The sequence below is a fragment of the Myxocyprinus asiaticus genome, chromosome 35, assembly GCF_019703515.2.
Source record: "Myxocyprinus asiaticus isolate MX2 ecotype Aquarium Trade chromosome 35, UBuf_Myxa_2, whole genome shotgun sequence".
NCBI classification, from domain to species: domain Eukaryota; kingdom Metazoa; phylum Chordata; class Actinopteri; order Cypriniformes; family Catostomidae; genus Myxocyprinus; species Myxocyprinus asiaticus.
The window spans coordinates 18,498,442-18,515,430 of record NC_059378.1 but is presented as its reverse complement, the minus strand read 5'-3'; the positions used below and the strand labels follow the sequence as shown (position 1 = coordinate 18,515,430).

Here is a 16,989-nt window from a genome sequence, read left to right as displayed (position 1 = left end):
CATTGGTTGCACTCATGTAGCAGCCAAATGGGCCAGCTCAAAGAACATTAATTTGACTGTTTGAGGAAACTGAGCGCCTTTTTTTTTTCTTTATGTGCTGGTTCCTCCTAGTGGCTGGACGTTGTTTTGTGGAGGAACACACCTTCGGGACAGTTATGTGGATGAATCTTCTTGTTCTTTGTGTTTATTCTGCCTATTGGCTGAAGTTTTTACATTTGGCGTTTCATCATTATCATGTGGTCAGTGGCAAATGATCAGACTCACTCCAGTCGCTGTCATTTCACTTGACACCGAAAAGGCGTTTGATATGGTAGAGTGGGATTATCTTTTAAAGTTTTTGGAAATGTATGGGTTCGGGAATACTTTTATTGTTTGGATTAAGTTACTTTATAGACACCCGGTAGCGGTGGTACAAATGAATTAATTAATTTCAGATTACTTTACTCTGGATAGGGGCACCGGCAGGGTTGCCCTCTTTCCCCATTATTGTTCTGTCTTGCCCTGGAAACATTAGCAGCCGCGATAAGAAAGGAAGATGATTTTCCAGGTGTGGCGCATAAGCTTTTGCTTTACGCAGATGATATTTTATTTTTCGTCTCTGACCCTACTAGATCTATGCCTTGCCTCCACAGAATTATTAATTCCTTTTCTAAATTCTTGGGATACAGAGTTAATTGGTCTAAATCCGAAGCTTTGGCTCTGACAGTGTACTTCCCGGTAACGGCTTTTCAGCGGGGTGCCTTCCAGTGGCCTTTTATAAAAAAGGTTTTCGGGCGATGTGGGCAGGTGGGCTTCATTAAAGGGTGAGTAAATGATGAGATAATTTTTCTCATCTTCTGCTCAGAGTCTCAGTAAAGCTCTTTTGGTATCTTTGGAGAGAGGGTTTTGGAAAGAGGGGGTGTGGCTAATCCAACGGCTCATTTTGTTGAAATTCTAGAATGGCTAAAATAGCTTATAGCACCTTTAATGTACAGTGTTACCACATATTCTAGCAATATAAAGAAGGAAAAAAAAGATACAATGCTTTTACTACAATGTAAATTAGGCTTGTGCTCAGGGGCCTGTTTGTTCAGAGCCACGTTGACCACTGGGTAGTGCAAGTTAATAACACAGCTTTGCTTGACCTTTGGCGTAGTTTGTTTACGATCTGAATTTCTGAGATCTGAATGTGAGAGATATGTATTTGATATTCTGAATTTCTTTTAAATCTTAAAATTTTAACCTGTAATTCTATCATTTGAATTTTTACTGCTAATTCCACCTACAAAAAATGCACACAAAAAAAAAAAAAAAAAAAAAAAAAATTACAAGTTACAATTTTTTCGTTTTGTTAAATGTCATGTGTCAAGAATTCAAATGAACAAATTTCAGATTCAAAAACCTTTGGTCATTGTTCTAGCTCCACAGGGAGTTTAGCAAATAAAAAAGCAAAATAAATGAAAAAATGAGCACAAACTGATGAACAGTTAACACTAGTATTAACACTAGAAGCCTGGAGTGTTCTCTGTTATACTTATTGATAACAATATATTAAATGGCACATCAAAATCCAATCTATTATATTAAAGTTATATCATAAATTCTTTGCATCTGCAGTGTTCTTCTTTTAAGTATTTACTGATATCATCAGTAGGTGCACATTTCATGACTTTCATGAGTCAAATGGCATTATTTTTTATCTTCAAAAACAAAACAATACGATACAGTCCACAATCACAGATAACAATATTATTTAGGATACTTTGTTGAGCAAAATAATAAATAATGTATGATTAAAAAAAAATGTCACATCTAGGTGCTGGCTAAAATCAGTTAAAGCTATACAACTGCACAAATCCATTTCCATAACAATCTGTCAGAATAAGGCCAAATATTTTTTTTCCACAGAAACTGAATTCATCCTTTATACCAGCCAGAACTGTTCCTGATTTTCTAATACTGAGGAGTCAATTTGCCATGTCAGAATGAAGGATAGGTGTGCTGGATCAAATACTTTAAAATGGATCCTCTAATAATCCTTTCTTAGCCAGTCTTGCTTTTCATGCCCTTATCAGCCTGAGATGATTAAATAATAATATATTTTTCATTTTAACACCAAATTCTTCCTCCAAAGGTCAGGCTGACCCTGCAAGCTGACGACAGTGAATAAAATTTGTTACTGGCTCTTCTCAAATAATTTGCTCTGCTGCATGTCTAATCGTTCAAATGAAGAAATGTCTAATTTCAAGACCTTTGTGTGACTGTATATATTGAAGAGAACAGACAGACAGCTCCTTAACACTTGTTCAAGCTCTGTCGAGATGGGGACTGGGGGCCCATGGATTGGGGGCACTGTGCACAGAGAGTGCTGAGAGGGTTGATTCAGCATGGCTGGGTCCAACCTATGAGTATGATTCATCTATTGCGGGGTTTAGTAGATTCAAATTATTTCCCTCTGAGGCTGACTGACAGTCGTATGTTTCTGAAGGTTGGGGTGGAGCAGCGGGAAGATGGGTGGGGCTACAGTGACGGGAGGAGCTTGGAGAGTTTGTTGGACTGAGTTGGACGGCTGTGGTATCCTGTAGTGTGGGTTCACTGGCCTCCATCTCAAACACAGCTCCACCCATTCTCATTAATGGCCAGCGGTCCCGTCCTGCAGACATGCGAGAGGGTTGGGCAACGGATCTTCGACTGCAGATGCAACAAGCTCCAAAAAATGAAAAGGACACCAATAGTAGGATGGGTCCTATAATGATGGGAGGGTTGTTGAAAGGGAGGAGTTTAGTAAAGGCGAGCGCGCCTACCAGGGTGATGTTAATACCTGCCAGCATGATACAAAGCCCGCAAGCACAGCAGAGTGCTGGGGAGGGCAATCCCTGCGAACGGACCACCCTCCTCTCATCTGGCTTCTTTAGTACAGGGCAAGCATCTTCATTAGAGAAAATCATCCTCTCTAAATGGCACTGACCTTCTCACCCACCACAGGAAAAAAAAAGGGGGGGGGGGTGAAGAGAAAGAGACGTAGTAATGAGTATTACAGTGATGCTCTGAAACAATATTTGCTGCTCCTAAAATATCCGCCTGCCTGTTTGCACTAATTTAATTAGTGCTGTCAAGATCAGATGAGTCTAATAATTTGAAAGCTTTAGGAGGGGGGAAATTAACTTTATTACTCAATATGTTTGTAGGTGTAATTCTTATGAAAATGTTTTGTAATCTGATGTTATGTCTGTATTAGGAATAGTTAGGGGATAATTCACCCAAAAATGAAAATGCTCTCATTATTTAATCACCCTTATGCCATCCCAGATTTGTGACTTTCTTTCTTCTGCTGAACACAAACAAAGATTTTTAGAAGAGTATTTCAGCTCTGTAGGTCCATACAATGCAAGTGAGTGGTGAACAGAAGCACATAAAGGCAGCATAAAGGTAATCTATAAGACTCCAGTGGTTAAATGTATGCCTTCAGAAGCAATATGATATGTTTGGGTGAGAAACAGATCAGTGTTTAAGTAATTTTTTACTATAAATTCTCCTCTCTGCACAGTAGGTGGCGATATACACGAAGAATGAAAATCGCCAAAACTAAAATTAGAAGAAAGTGAAAGTGGAGATTGATAGTAAAAAAAAATATTGATTTAAATATTGATCTGTCTCTGACCCATACTTATATCGCTGAAGACATGGATTTTACAACTGGAGTCATATGGATTACTTTTAAGCTGCCTTCATTTGATTTTGAAGCTTCAAAATTTTGGTCACCATTCACTTGCATTGTATGGACCTACAGAGCTGAGATATTCTTCAAAAATCTTCATTTGTGTTCAGCAGAAGAAAGTCATACACTATCTATCTATCATCTCTTTCTATATATATATATATATATATATATATATATATATATATATATATATATATATATAAAAATATATTACAGTGTATATATATATATATATATATATATATATATATATATATATATATATATATATATATATAAATCTATGTAATCATTAAGAGATAGTTTAAATCAATATAAAATATCGGAAATCAATCATAAATTTCTATTTTTGAGAGTGGCATCTTATTCTGATTGAACAAGCATAAATAACATGCATTTAAACGATTCCGAACTAAAAATGAGCTTGACTGACTTTTAACTCACCTCAAGATGCGATTTCGAAGAGCTGACTGATGCCGTTTTCTGTTATAATTAATGTCCAATTTGAGGAGAATTTTCTTCAACTTCAGCTTCAGCGGGAAGAGCACATGAAATTGCTCTGGGCAGTTAAGGATGGAGCGACCGGTCCAGAACTGAACGCTTTCCACCAGATATTCTCCTTAATGGAATTCAATTCACCTCATTACCACATGGGGCCGCTGTCCAGTTACTTTCAAATCGACACTAGTCATGGCTCCAACTCAGAAAACAGCATACATTAATGGCGTGTTAAATGAGAATATGAATTTACCTGGAATCAAACGTTAGAACTTGTAGCACCCATGACTCTCTCACGTTCAGTGAGGCATAAACTACTCTGTTAAAATAATCTTCAGTTCTTATAAATGCATGGAAATCTTGAGAAAAGAATAGAGAATAGTCCATTACTCTCTTAGACATATTCTTTGTTGGGTTGCTCTTCCCTCTCTGGAAGGCCACTCACAATGACAGTATGTTCATATAAGATAAGAAAGAAATGGCCAAAACATAATCTTTTAAGTATTTGCAAGGCCTAAATCTGACTGTTCATTGAGGGGAATCGTTTTAATGAGGTTTGTTTTAACCAGGGAGTGAATAAAAGTAGAAAATAATTCATGAGACTATACTGTTCTCTGACCTTGTTATGAAAGATAAAAGTTGCCAAATGGTTATTAAATGTATTTATATGCTTAATCTTCTCCTGCTTTATCTCCATTCATATACTATCTCAGAGAGCTTTGTAGAACGTACATACATTTTTTCTTACTGACAGCTAAAAAAATTAAAACTTCTCGAGCCACCTTTATGATCACATCATTAGAGATGGTCTGCTTAGTTGCAATGGGAATGAGGTGGCTATGGCAGAGCCCTTCTAATAAGAGTTGAGCCTACAAGGTTCGCAACAAAATGCATAACGCGGCGGTCCCCTAGAGTGGACATTCTACGGGTGGTACACTGGCGAAGAGGCCGTTTTTTTTTTTTTTTTTTTATTTAATAAAAAAAAAAAAAAAAAAAAATGGATGTCTGTGGAAGAGATGCTTCTATGTGCTGCATAAACTTATTTTGTGAGGAAACAGTTTATTATGGACTGTCTGCCAATCTTCAACAAGTTTTACACTAATCAATCCTTTTGGAATTAACCATGTGGAGTTCCCTACGGTAAAATTGCTGTTTTAGAAGAGAAGACATGGACAATTTTGCGACAGGTAGGTGTCAGTTTACGGCTCTCCCCATTTTTGACTTACTGTCGTTACACGCTACTTGACCGTTACGCTCTCGCCTTTGGTAAAAGCGCGGGGTTTATAACAGTAAATAAAAAATATCTGGCTGTGGCAATTTAAAGAAGCAGGTGAATAAATACATAAACCATGGTTAAACTAGGTTATCATCATAATTTAGCTATTTACCCGCTCTTGAAATTACTCAAGCTTTCACTTTGTTTCAGTGCACACTGCTTTATTTGTATTTAATCAATAATCAAATTAGCACCTCTGATCTATTCCAGAGTTTTGAGGTTAAAAGTCCACAGTCTCCGGTATGTCTCACCAAAATAAACAAGCAACAAATAAGATGTGAAAAATGTATTCTTATTCCAGAACTTAGATTGAGAAACACTTTCCTTCACTAACATTATCACACAAGTACTGAGAACATAGACATTAATGAGGTAGTGCCCTCTAGTGTCATCCCTGGTACATTAAATGTTTCCCATCACATCCTCATGAATTTACATAATATACTGAGTCAAAAAAACATTTCCTCTCACCTCAAGCAGCATTTCGAGGAAAAGATGAACAATAACTTTGCTGAAGGTAATGTTTTATAATTTGATAATACAAAGAGCAAATATGAGGTCTTTTAACAGCAAATCTACTTTTGCATTTGACCGTCACATTAGGAGCTCCGCCCCCGAAAATGGCACCGTTTTCACGGAATGCATTTTTTTTAACTTGCTGCACCTTAAAACTGAGTCTGTTAACAGAACAGGCTCACTGCCCTGATTTAAAGAAAAATACTCCATGGTTACAACAAAATAATTTTAACATAAAAAAAGACAAAGATAATTCTACACAAAACAGAAGCATCAAAAATACATTAAATGAAAAAATATAATCTGAAATCTAAGCAACATACCTCTTGACTCTATGCCACACAATATAAATCTGTATAGATGGACATGAAATTCTCAAATAAACCAAGACATTGTCCACTCAACAAAAGTACAGCACGACGTTTTATCAAGGCTAAGTGGGTTACCAAGTTTACATCACATAACAAAAATTAAAAAGTAAAATACTAAAATAAAACAAAATGCAAAAGGTCCAGTGCTTCACAGTAACTGAAATGACTTTGTGGAAAAGCTCACCCAAAAATGAAAATTCTGGCATCATTAATATGCATTTCTTTCTTCTGTGGAACACAAAAGGAAAAATATGCCAAATCTTCACCCTGCCAACCTGTACAGTAGTTGCCATATTTGATTTGGGCGGTGCTGCCAGAAGATGATCAAAGCTTTGATTTAAGAGTGAACAGTGTTGGGGAGTAACAGAATACATGTAACGGGATTACATATTTAAAATACAAAATATAAGTAACTGTATTCCTCTACAGTTACAATTTAAATCATTGGTAATTAGAATACAGTTACATTCAAAAAGTATTTTGATTACTGAAGAGATTACATTGCATTTTATTGTCATTAGTTTCATTTAATATTTAGTCCTTTCAGATGGAAAACTTTACACATATAAATGATACGATCCAAAGTGCATTTGAACAGCGGTGAAATACTTTCTTAAGATGTGTTACATTCATACGAGCAGACAGAGAAGTAAGTTTGAAGTAAGTTTGGAGCAGAAGAAATAGAAATAAACCTTGTGTAAATTGTCAGCTTTACGCTAAGATAAAATGCTATTTCTAGCCATTTTACATGCACGTTACCAGGCACAATCATATTTTTTTTATCAAGAAAATTCACGTTGGATCATAATTTCTTTTTTTCTAGTAAGACCTTTGATATTACGGCAAAAATCATATTCTTGATAATTTTTGTACCAGTGCTGAAGAAGTAATCCAAAGTATTTAGAATACGTTACTGATCTTGAGTAATCTAATGGAATACATTACAAATTACATTTTACAGCATGTATTATGCAATCTGTAGTGGAATACATTTCAAAAGTAATCCTCCCAATCCTGAGAGTGAATAACAACTTAAATTTAGGTCTGTTCATCACACAAAGTGATCGTATGGCTTTGTATCAAGAGTTGTATTGATTACTTTTACTGTGGGTTTTATAGTGTGTTTTTTCCTTTATGGAGATTTACAGACCGGAGTCACTATTCACTTTCATTTTATGGCAAAAATACATGTAAAGACTTTCCACTCTTCTCCATTTGTGTTCCATGGTAGAAATAAAATCATACAGGTTTGGAGGGGCATTGGGGTGAGTAAATAATGACAATTCTCATTTTGGGTGAACTATTTCTTTAAAAAATGTTTTGTGACTTTAAAATGTTAAAAAACTGATTCAGTTAAATAATTCCAAGAATGGAAATACAAATGTTTAAAAGCCTCACTGCTGTGATATCATTAAAATCAATTGCTCTGTAAGATTTCCTCAGAACTGAACACCTTTTTTTGTGGCTGGGAAACACTTCCAGTCATAAATATTTTATAAGAAATATTTAAATATCTAAATAAATAAATAGATCACAGTTTCCGGTGCGTAAAACTGACCACAAAACTCCATTACACTGAGAGCAGGATAAGGACGAAAATGAACTTGATGCAAATTTAAATGTTATTTAAATGAGTTTAAAAAAAAAAAAAAAAAAAAAACACATTTTATGCATACTTAAGGTTAGTAAGCACTGAGCTTGTGGTGTGCAAGCAAGTGTTTGTGAGGGTTAGAGTGATTTGTGGTACGCTCAATAAGCTATTCCGTTCAGCAGACAATGTATGCGTGTATGAAGCCTTATAATACACCATATGTGGTGTGTATGTGTATCACTCAGTTCCTGTGCAGTAGGCAGGTGTCAGGTACTGGTGCGTAGTGCCTGAGACTGTGCTCTGCGTCGGGCCAATCTAGAGTTAGAGGGAGGGGAGAGCCTCATAGAGCAAACAACGGCCCCAAAGTCCTCTTGCTCTTCCTCCTGCTGAGATAGTTGACGGTTGAATGCTATGGCTTCTGCTGCAAACTGTGTCAGGTCTTTAGTGCTACAGTTTCTGCAGATTCAACGAGAGACGGTTAGAAACATTACCAAAAGCAAGAAAATTATGCAACTTCATCCACTGAATCAACATCAAATACCTTTGTAGAACACGAGGAGTTGGAAGAACTCTTTCAGGTGCATTCTGAAACAAACAATATACATACATTTATAAAATGTATAGTTCATATTCTAAATTCTGATACCAAACTCCCACAGTTAGGACTTGGCGGAGTCATGTGACAAAATAGCATGGTGCCGATCACAGCAGAGTTTGTCTTTGGGAGAAACACCAATAAAACTACATCAGGTAAGAAACCTAATTAAGTTTTTACATTGAAACCTATTTGAGTCATAAAATAGAGTCTCTAGTTTCATCCGATATGCCATTTGTAAAATTTGAGTGATTTATCGCGAAACGCGACGCTGCTAAACACAATGTACACAAATGTGTACAATAGCACAAGGTTTTCATTAGTAATCCTATATTTACTGTGCATTTTCAAACTGAGAAAAAAAAACTGTTGCTTTCAGAGGCTTTATATGGAGTAAGGATGAAAATACCATGCATTTCGAACTGTTCTGAGACCAGTGCAGACAGACAGCATACTGTAGGTTAGGTCATTCACTAAATAGGGAGAATTTGCAAAAATAAAAATAAAATAAAACGGCTGTGATGTTTGTAACGTCTGAAAAACCTGAATAACCAACACACCTGGAAACATAATAAACAATCGTTATACAAATATATTATAGCTTGGTATTACTTAAAATTTCACAACTTAGTCCCGCTGGCCACATATGTAGACATCAAATTTTAGGAAAAATATTTGCTCTAGAAATGTTTTTTTTTTTTTTTTTTGCATGTTTATTAGGTGCTACTAGTTACAAGACAAAAAGGGAAATGGAAAATGCACACAGCAGTCATGCTAGGGTCTCAGGACGTTAAAGCACTCCGCTTCTTGTTGTGCCCAAGAACAACCCTTAACCATGGTAAAATCACTGTAATGCACAGCCTCTCATGGCCTTTTGATTTAATATACTACATACAGGATATCCTGTGCATAATAAATATGTTTATTGTTTGGGATTAAGAAAATTAATACATAATTTTAAGTAAAAAAAAAAAAAAAAAAAGCAAAAAAGACTCACCCCCTGCACCCAGGGATGCTTTAGGACTTGAGCTGCACTCATTCGTAGAGTGGCGTCTCGCACCAGCAACCGTGAGATCAGATCTTTAGCATCAGCTGATATCTGAGCCCAGACTCCATCCCTTAATTCATACTTTCCCTCTTGAATCCTCTCAAACAGGTTATTCTGAACAGAAGAGAACAGCTCAGATCAGCACTGCTAAGTTCTCTAGGTGGATGAATTGAATTTGGTGTATGTTTGAATTAGTGTGTGGCTTACCTGGCAGGCACGGCAAGTCTCTCCTCGTTCCCAGCCACAGTTGGTGCCGCAGTGGCCAGTAAAGGGAGGGCTCCCACTAAGTAGGATGTAGAGAATGACCCCAAGGCTCCAGAGATCACAACGCTTATCATAGAACGAAGCCTCATCTGAAAAGACCTCTACCACCTCAGGAGCCATGTACTCTGCCGAGCCACACTAGAGTATAACATAACACTCCTCTCAAACAATGCTACTTCACCCAGTTATGGAGTGTGCCTGATGCATTGTCTAAGGTTGAGTTTACCGGTGTGGTGAGCTCAGGGGTAGTTATAGGGGTACAGGCACTGTTCAGCTTCACTCCACTGCCAAGGTCAAAATCGCAGATCTTGACAGGAGAAACCTGAACGCCAGCGCATCACATCACATTACATTATGATTAGGACTACCTAAGTCTTAAAAGTCTCATCCTTACATACAAGTGTTATCGATGACAAAACAGATGCGTTACCTTATCGGTATATTCACACAGGATATTTTCAGGCTTGAGGTCTCGATGAGCGATACCTGTGGAGGGAGGGAGATGAATTTATTTAAACGTACTCTGAGCCATGGTCGGTGGACAGAAGAGTAAATCTAGAGTATTTACCTTTGTTGTGCAGAAAGTCCAATGCATGTGCTATATCCCTGACTACATGACTAGCCTCTCTCTCATCAAAGTACTTCCGACTCTGAATGTGTGTTAAAATGGAACCTGATAGATTAAAGAGATTGTGAAGGAAAGAAAAAGATTCAGAAATAAAGAATGCAAGAAATAAATTTCTTTTATAAAGAGTCATTATAAAAGTCAATCAAATAGTCTGAGAATGTTTTATAATGCATATATAAGAGCATTTGTATTACAACTAGGGGATGCACTGAAGTATCGGCTGCTGATATTTATCGACCAATTATTTACCAAATTAAAACCATTGGCATATTGGTTATTGGTAACACACTTTGTAAAAACTCTGTGAATTCAAATGCACAATCCAGAAATAATTGTAGACCCTTTCCACAGACCTGTTACGATGTGTTTATGCCTTCTTTGACAACGTAAATGTAGCAAATTTTTTTATATTTACGATTTTAAAAATGTTTAGTGTAAATTTATAACATTGTACTTTGTATTATATTAACCTGGAATACATTTTGAAAAAATCAGTTACCACAGCTGCTGAGGGAGTGACAGAAAATATGGCCTGTTTCTCTCTTCTTACTGTTGTTATCCAGCACTGTATATTTGTATATTTTTGCAAAGCTGTGAAAGCGTAACCGCTGATTTTTTCTTTTGCTGTTCGGGCAAACAGGTAAGCAAAAATTACATTTGCTGTGGTCCCCCATTCACGGTCATTCAGGTTTAACCAACTATGACAACTTACACTCTGCGAAGGCAAACGTGTTAAAAGGGTCCATAGCCACAATATGTAGAAGAGTTGGCACTCCTAAAAACATATAATAACTAACTCTCTCGTTCTCGCGTTAATGCGGAAAAACGGTTATGACAGTTAGGATACATGATGAGAAAAAACATCTAAAATTCTTTGAAACCAGCAGACTTTGACTTATGAGGCATCCGTATAATATCCATTAATGCTGCATGACTTATTGAATTAAGACTGAAATCGCAAAATATATATATTTTTCATATCAACCATCATGTTATCATCTTCAGTTATTTTTTGTATCTTTTTATTTTCCATTTACTGTGGCACTCTTTAAAATTTTGGCGTGTTCAACCAACTGAATTATTTATAGTTAGAACAATAAAAAAGCTTTTGAACCTCTTAGGACATTTTTAAAGTAAAATTCCTAAGTAAAGGCACTGATATACTTCATATGAAATTGAAGAACGAAAGGGTGTGATGTCATTTAGAACAAAATCTGTCCAAACAGAAGGTGTTTTTGCGTTCGTTTCGGTAGTTCGTAACAGCTCGCCTGGGTGAAATTTTAGCAAATCTTCTTACCGGCTTCTAAACACTTTCTTACTGCCATTGGTCCACGTCATCGGTAGGTGTGACCTGGAGCTCCACCTACCTTGAGGCCGGCAGCTAATTCTGTATACATTGTTCAGCAAGTCAAGATCAGTCAACATGAACACATCGGCGAGCAGTTTTTAGCGAGCTGGTGCAAATTTACCTTTATCTGTACGATCATTCGCGTAGAGACATTTTCCAACAACATGTCATGCCTTTTTTTTGTTTGTTTAATTAGTCTACAAAAAGCAATCAAATCTACTCAGATACTCTTAAGTGCATTCAGTCTAATGTGCTGCTTCACTCATGTGCCTTCTGCAGTGAAAGCCATTAACACATCTGTCCAAAGTAAGGTATGCCCCTCTTATCATTCATCTGTATTCTGAACACCAATCTTTGCAGTTGTATCAGTGTCATCATAAATTACAATAACAGAGTGTAACTGGCACATATTATGGCCGTGTATAGCGTGTTAGTGCATTAGCGTCATGAATTCAGAATGTAAACAAGGCAAATAGTGCATTTTCTACTGCACATTTATTACTTTAAATCATCATCAACTGGTTAAAACAGCTTCTTTTACTGATCTAGTGTGAATTCTACTCATAGAATAAGACAGTCGTTGACAACACATTTTAATGTCACATTAGTTAAAGGTGCTGTAAGCGATTTTTAATTAAAAGGTATACAAAGATTTTTCCTAATCCCTGAAAGATATCACAGAAATAAGAGTCATGAGATATCTCATATATAGTGTTGTCATTGCAGCTAACTATTGAGGGTTAATGCTCAGTCTCTTGTAAGTTAGAACGGCTAAAAACACTTGCAGCACCTTTAAGGTTTTACTGAGCGTCCTCATGTTTAAATGTACTTCTAAACCCCTCCCACAGCGGTGTGACGGGTGTCTGAATGTTTGCAAACAATATACTATTGCTCTGCTCTTTCTAATTTTTTTTCCCATGAACCAAGAATGAAGAAGAACTTTCCAGAAGTATATCGTAGCCTTAAAACAGTGATCTGATGACAAAATAAGATAAGTGGCAAAATATTGGTATTGTTATCGGCCTATCATTTTTTGTTAAAATCGGTATTGGACAAAAAAAAAAATAAAATCATATTGGTGCATCCCTAACTCCATACAAATGTACTGTACCTCCACATAACTTCTCAAAAACCAGATAAAAACAGCGGTCATCTTCAAAAAACTGTATGAGTTCCAGAATGTTCCTACAGAAAAACACATAATTGTAGATGCAGTTAAAAGTGCGTCAATTAATTACAGTATATTCTGTTATGACTTTATAAAGCACAATGATTAAAAAAGATCTTACTTATTTCCTTGACACTGATAAAGCGTCTCCACCTCTCTGAAAACTCTACTGCGACTGTGACCAGCATTCTTCTCGATTATCTAAATAAAAACATAACCACACATTACATAGACATTTATTCTGTTTGTATGACAAAGAACTAATGAGGTCCACAAAATATTGAGCAGATGTTCTTAAATTTAGACAATTAAAAATAAACCATTTTGATATTACTATCACTATATTATGGAATATCTCACCTTTACAGCATACTCATTTTCATTCTGTAAACTCACACAACTCTGGACTTTAGTATAAGCTCCCTGACCCAGCAGATCATCGGACAGCCTGTACAGATCTACAACACACACAGCTGAGTTTACTCAATTTCCCCAACCCTTGTAATCAGTAAAATGCAATCAAACATTTTGAAAGACTGTTGCATCAGCTTTCAGAAAAAAAACTTCTAAATCTGATCATACAGTCTGAATAATAATGAGAGTAAACCAAACAAAGACCAGAAACATATTATGAGGTGGAACTACTATGTAATGTTACCACTAAATTTGCCAGTGAAACTGTCTGCGGCCCGAGTTCTGCGTTTCTTCTTCCGACGTGTACCTGGATCTGTGATGTTGACTGGCTGACTGCTCTCCATTCCTAATCCCCAAATTCAAAAACAAAATTAGATCACATGTAAAATGTTAAATCAGAGTCATTTGTCTCCATATAAAGCCTTTACCAAAACTTTGATTTGGATTCAATCTATGGCATGAACAGAATCTAGGGCTTGAAATGATTTCATGATTTGGAGGATGTGTTATGAAATGTTCCCATCCCCAAGCTGACGTACCACCAGGCGTTTGGGAGGCACTGTGGGGAGCATGCATAAGCGAACCACGGCTCTCCACCTGGCCAGATGCAGATAATTAAACAGACAAAAGGTTTTGGGTTCAGATTTACAAAAGCAGTGTTCTAGCGGATCTAGAGGAACATACATTATCTATGATAAACTGTGTTCTAGATAAACACAGATGATGTTAATCAAGTACAAAATTACACTTTATTTAAGGCTTGTTTTGTACTACTAATTTATCTTCATACCAGAAATTAGCAGAGCACTATCAATGTTCTGTTTTAAAACATGGACTCCTTTAAAGAAAGAGGAAGTTTGCATTGATGAGTCACAGCTTGCATGCACTGCGCACTTATCAGATTTATCATTCTGATCGAGCTGTGTATAATGTGTTGTGTTTATAAACGGCTCTCATATCCACCATAGCAACACAAAATGCATATCTGACAACTGTGCTTCAAATCAAACTTTGCCTGTACCTGGCGCGAGCAGTGGAGCGCCTGAAGATCCGCGAGCTGAAAGACAAAACAGATACAATCATTCCAGCATCCGCACGAGACGCATGAGTGAGTGAATGGGAAGAGATCAGCTTTCAAAAGTCACCACAGCTTATTCGGAGTATGACAACAGGTTTCCTTCAAAGCAGGTTTAGTAAACTCTTGAGCAGGTTATTTAATGCTCCAGTTTTCATTTAGAGTACAGATTTAACTGTCATGGCATGTTTTTCAGGTGACCACCTGAGATGGGAAATCCCACACAAAACATGTAATATTACTGTACAGATAAGATACATATATAATACATTTGGTATATATTAATCGAATTGCAGTACATTTGGAGAATAAACATTAGTCCGTTTTTGACGGGTCAATAGGCGGGAATATTGGTCAGCGTCGCTGACGAGGACTGGAAGAAATAACATTTAAAGCAACAGTAAAAGTCAATAATACTAGGTGTTAAGAGGAAACTGACCCAACACATGAACTGTAAAATGACAAGCAACACGTGTCATATAACTAATGTAGTGTTACACTGTCAGTAGCTGAAGTGTTATAGTGCTGGCCGATTCAGCGGTAACTTGAAGGCTTGGTTTAGGTTAAACACACGACTATGTATAACCTCGTTCAGCAGGGAAAGCAAATGCGTTTATTTTTATAACCAAAAAAATACAGAGTGAATGCTAAATAAATCAATGGCGCGTATCGAGCGACCAATGAAGGCACTTTATCAAATGACACAGATGGTAAAATTGGTAGAGACTCATGCGATCTGTTTAAGCGCATGTCAAATACAAATTATATATATATATATATATAAAAAAAATAAGCAAACCTGGAAATTGCGGCCTAAAGTGTCTAACTGTGCCGTGACTGTCTCCGCCATCCTCCACGCTGAACAGCAGCAGTGAGGAGGAAAAGGACAATACAGAAACACAACAGCACCACTAGAAACGCACCAAATGCCCTCCTACTGATCTACACACGTCAAGGGAATCTTACTACGGCGAAGACTTGGTTCATTAATATTAATGAGGTTGCGTGACTGGACGCACGAGGACGTTTTCAAAGTAACGTCGCATTACGTATTTAATATTCATGAGCTATTACTTTGTTGCAATAGTTCTATCGCTCTCTGGAATGCCACTTTCATACGTATACATCACAGGTAGTCCACTCGCCATAAAATACGGGAGGAGGAGGAGAAGCCACTTTCATTCATACTGGAACTGCTGGTAAAGGGGTTTGGTTAGGGGCTGGAATACAGGATTAGTGATGGGCAAATTAAGTGTGAGAATTAGACGGTGTTCTTTCAGAGCCCCATATTTATGCAATAGCCGGATGAGGTGGAGTTGTTGTTCATATTATTTCCCTGTATTCTCTTCTAATTCCCTTCCTTCTAACACATTCTGAATGTTTAGCTTCTTGTTAACACTTTTCATTTTATGTTAATTAGGCTATTTTTTTCCACTTTTGAAATCCTAATGCATTATGCTGCTTTCTAAAAAGTCCTCTAGCTGAACCACAGGAGAGCCTTCATTCTTGATTCTAAAAAAAATTGGTTAAATTTTTTGCTTAGCTTGTGCAGATACATCAAAATGTTTTTATTTAGGTATTGGAATGTACAGCATGTTTTTTTTTGTTTGTTTTTAAATCTATTTGTTGTCATTCATGCATAGTGCTTATTTTTCACAAGAAAAACAGGTTCAGATGTTGTTGAAATTAGCTTATTGTGAAACCACTATATGGGTTAAAACCCAAACAGGGTTGGTGTATGTCATACTCTGTATTTACAACCTTAAATTCTAAATTTCAAATAATCGATTACTCATTTTATCTTGTGTTAGAGCACTCGACTACCAAATTACTCAAAATGCCCATCCCTAATATAAATACACCCTAATATAAATACAAGTTTTCATATCTATCAACCAGCAAAACAATGATTTTATGGACATTGTGGTAATAAGGATGATATGAGTGAAAATTGCGTCCACAGTTTCAGATAACAAAGGAAGGCAAAGTATAAATAATTACACATAGAATGTAACATTTGACCATTATGAGAAACATAATATCAAATATCTTAAAACCAGAAAAGAAAAATGTATTTCAAACGTATTTGCATGCAAAATACAACAGGAAAAGTGCACATTGTCAGAACAAACCAATATCTAAAGTGAGAATAATACTGTGAACTATCATCATAATCACTATCAGTTACTGACTGTGGTCATTGTTACTGCACATTTCCTGGTTAAATAGAGGTACTAGCAAAGGCTGCTAGCTTTGGCACAGACACGAAAACAACTCCAACTTGCTCTGGAATCGCCGTTAGTCTCAACAGACATTTTAAACATGCCATTTCAAGACCAGTTCCCCTGAGGGATAAATATTTTAAGTATCTTTGAAAGTCACATTGTGAAATGCTCACACAGTATGCAGAATACTATACAATCAAGGCACCATTTCATATCAGTACTGCACTACGTGGTCATTCTTGCACAAATATTATCATTTTGAGCTATATGAG

The 16,989-nt window shown here is 36.6% G+C and overlaps 2 protein-coding genes across 4 annotated transcripts; both read right to left on the bottom strand.

Moving 5' to 3' along the window:
- Positions 1 to 2,381: 2,381 nt before the first annotated feature.
- Positions 2,382 to 2,927, bottom strand: LOC127425865 (transmembrane protein 275-like). Its single transcript, XM_051672154.1, has one exon. It carries the CDS (start codon positions 2,925 to 2,927, stop codon positions 2,382 to 2,384), a length of 546 nt encoding a protein of 181 aa, XP_051528114.1.
- A 2,826-nt stretch (positions 2,928 to 5,753) lies between these two features.
- Positions 5,754 to 15,474, bottom strand: LOC127426258 (MAP kinase-interacting serine/threonine-protein kinase 1-like). Of its 3 annotated transcripts, XR_007894761.1 has the most exons (15): positions 15,292 to 15,474; positions 14,439 to 14,474; positions 13,846 to 14,014; positions 13,662 to 13,763; positions 13,364 to 13,461; positions 13,125 to 13,204; positions 12,947 to 13,020; positions 10,428 to 10,532; positions 10,290 to 10,345; positions 10,086 to 10,181; positions 9,803 to 9,997; positions 9,545 to 9,709; positions 8,957 to 9,020; positions 8,494 to 8,537; positions 8,317 to 8,408 (listed from the first exon to the last, which is right to left on the bottom strand). XR_007894761.1 is itself a non-coding variant. In XM_051672925.1 (14 exons), exons 1-14 carry the CDS (start codon positions 15,340 to 15,342, stop codon positions 8,219 to 8,221), a joined length of 1,461 nt encoding a protein of 486 aa, XP_051528885.1. In that variant the 5' UTR covers positions 15,343 to 15,474; the 3' UTR covers positions 5,754 to 8,218. The 3 variants fall into 3 exon arrangements, 2 of the variants coding, with proteins under 2 accessions (XP_051528885.1, XP_051528886.1); XM_051672925.1 differs by lacking the exon at positions 8,957 to 9,020 and having other exon boundaries at positions 5,754 to 8,408; XM_051672926.1 differs by lacking the exon at positions 8,957 to 9,020 and having other exon boundaries at positions 5,754 to 8,408; positions 13,957 to 14,014.
- Between the last annotated feature and the right edge of the window lie 1,515 nt (positions 15,475 to 16,989).

Excerpts from the sequence above, each read along its gene's own strand:
- LOC127425865 (XM_051672154.1), bottom strand. The coding sequence starts at position 2,927 with ATGATTTTCTCTAATGAAGATGCTTGCCCTGTACTAAAGAAGCCAGAT.
- LOC127426258 (XM_051672925.1), bottom strand. The coding sequence starts at position 15,342 with ATGGCGGAGACAGTCACGGCACAGTTAGACACTTTAGGCCGCAATTTC. Across the intron at positions 9,710-9,802 it reads AGACTTGCCGTGCCTGCCAG|AATAACCTGTTTGAGAGGAT; the intron begins GTAAGCCACACA and ends TCTTCTGTTCAG. Across the intron at positions 8,409-8,493 it reads ACTCCTCGTGTTCTACAAAG|AAACTGTAGCACTAAAGACC; the intron begins GTATTTGATGTT and ends TTGAATCTGCAG.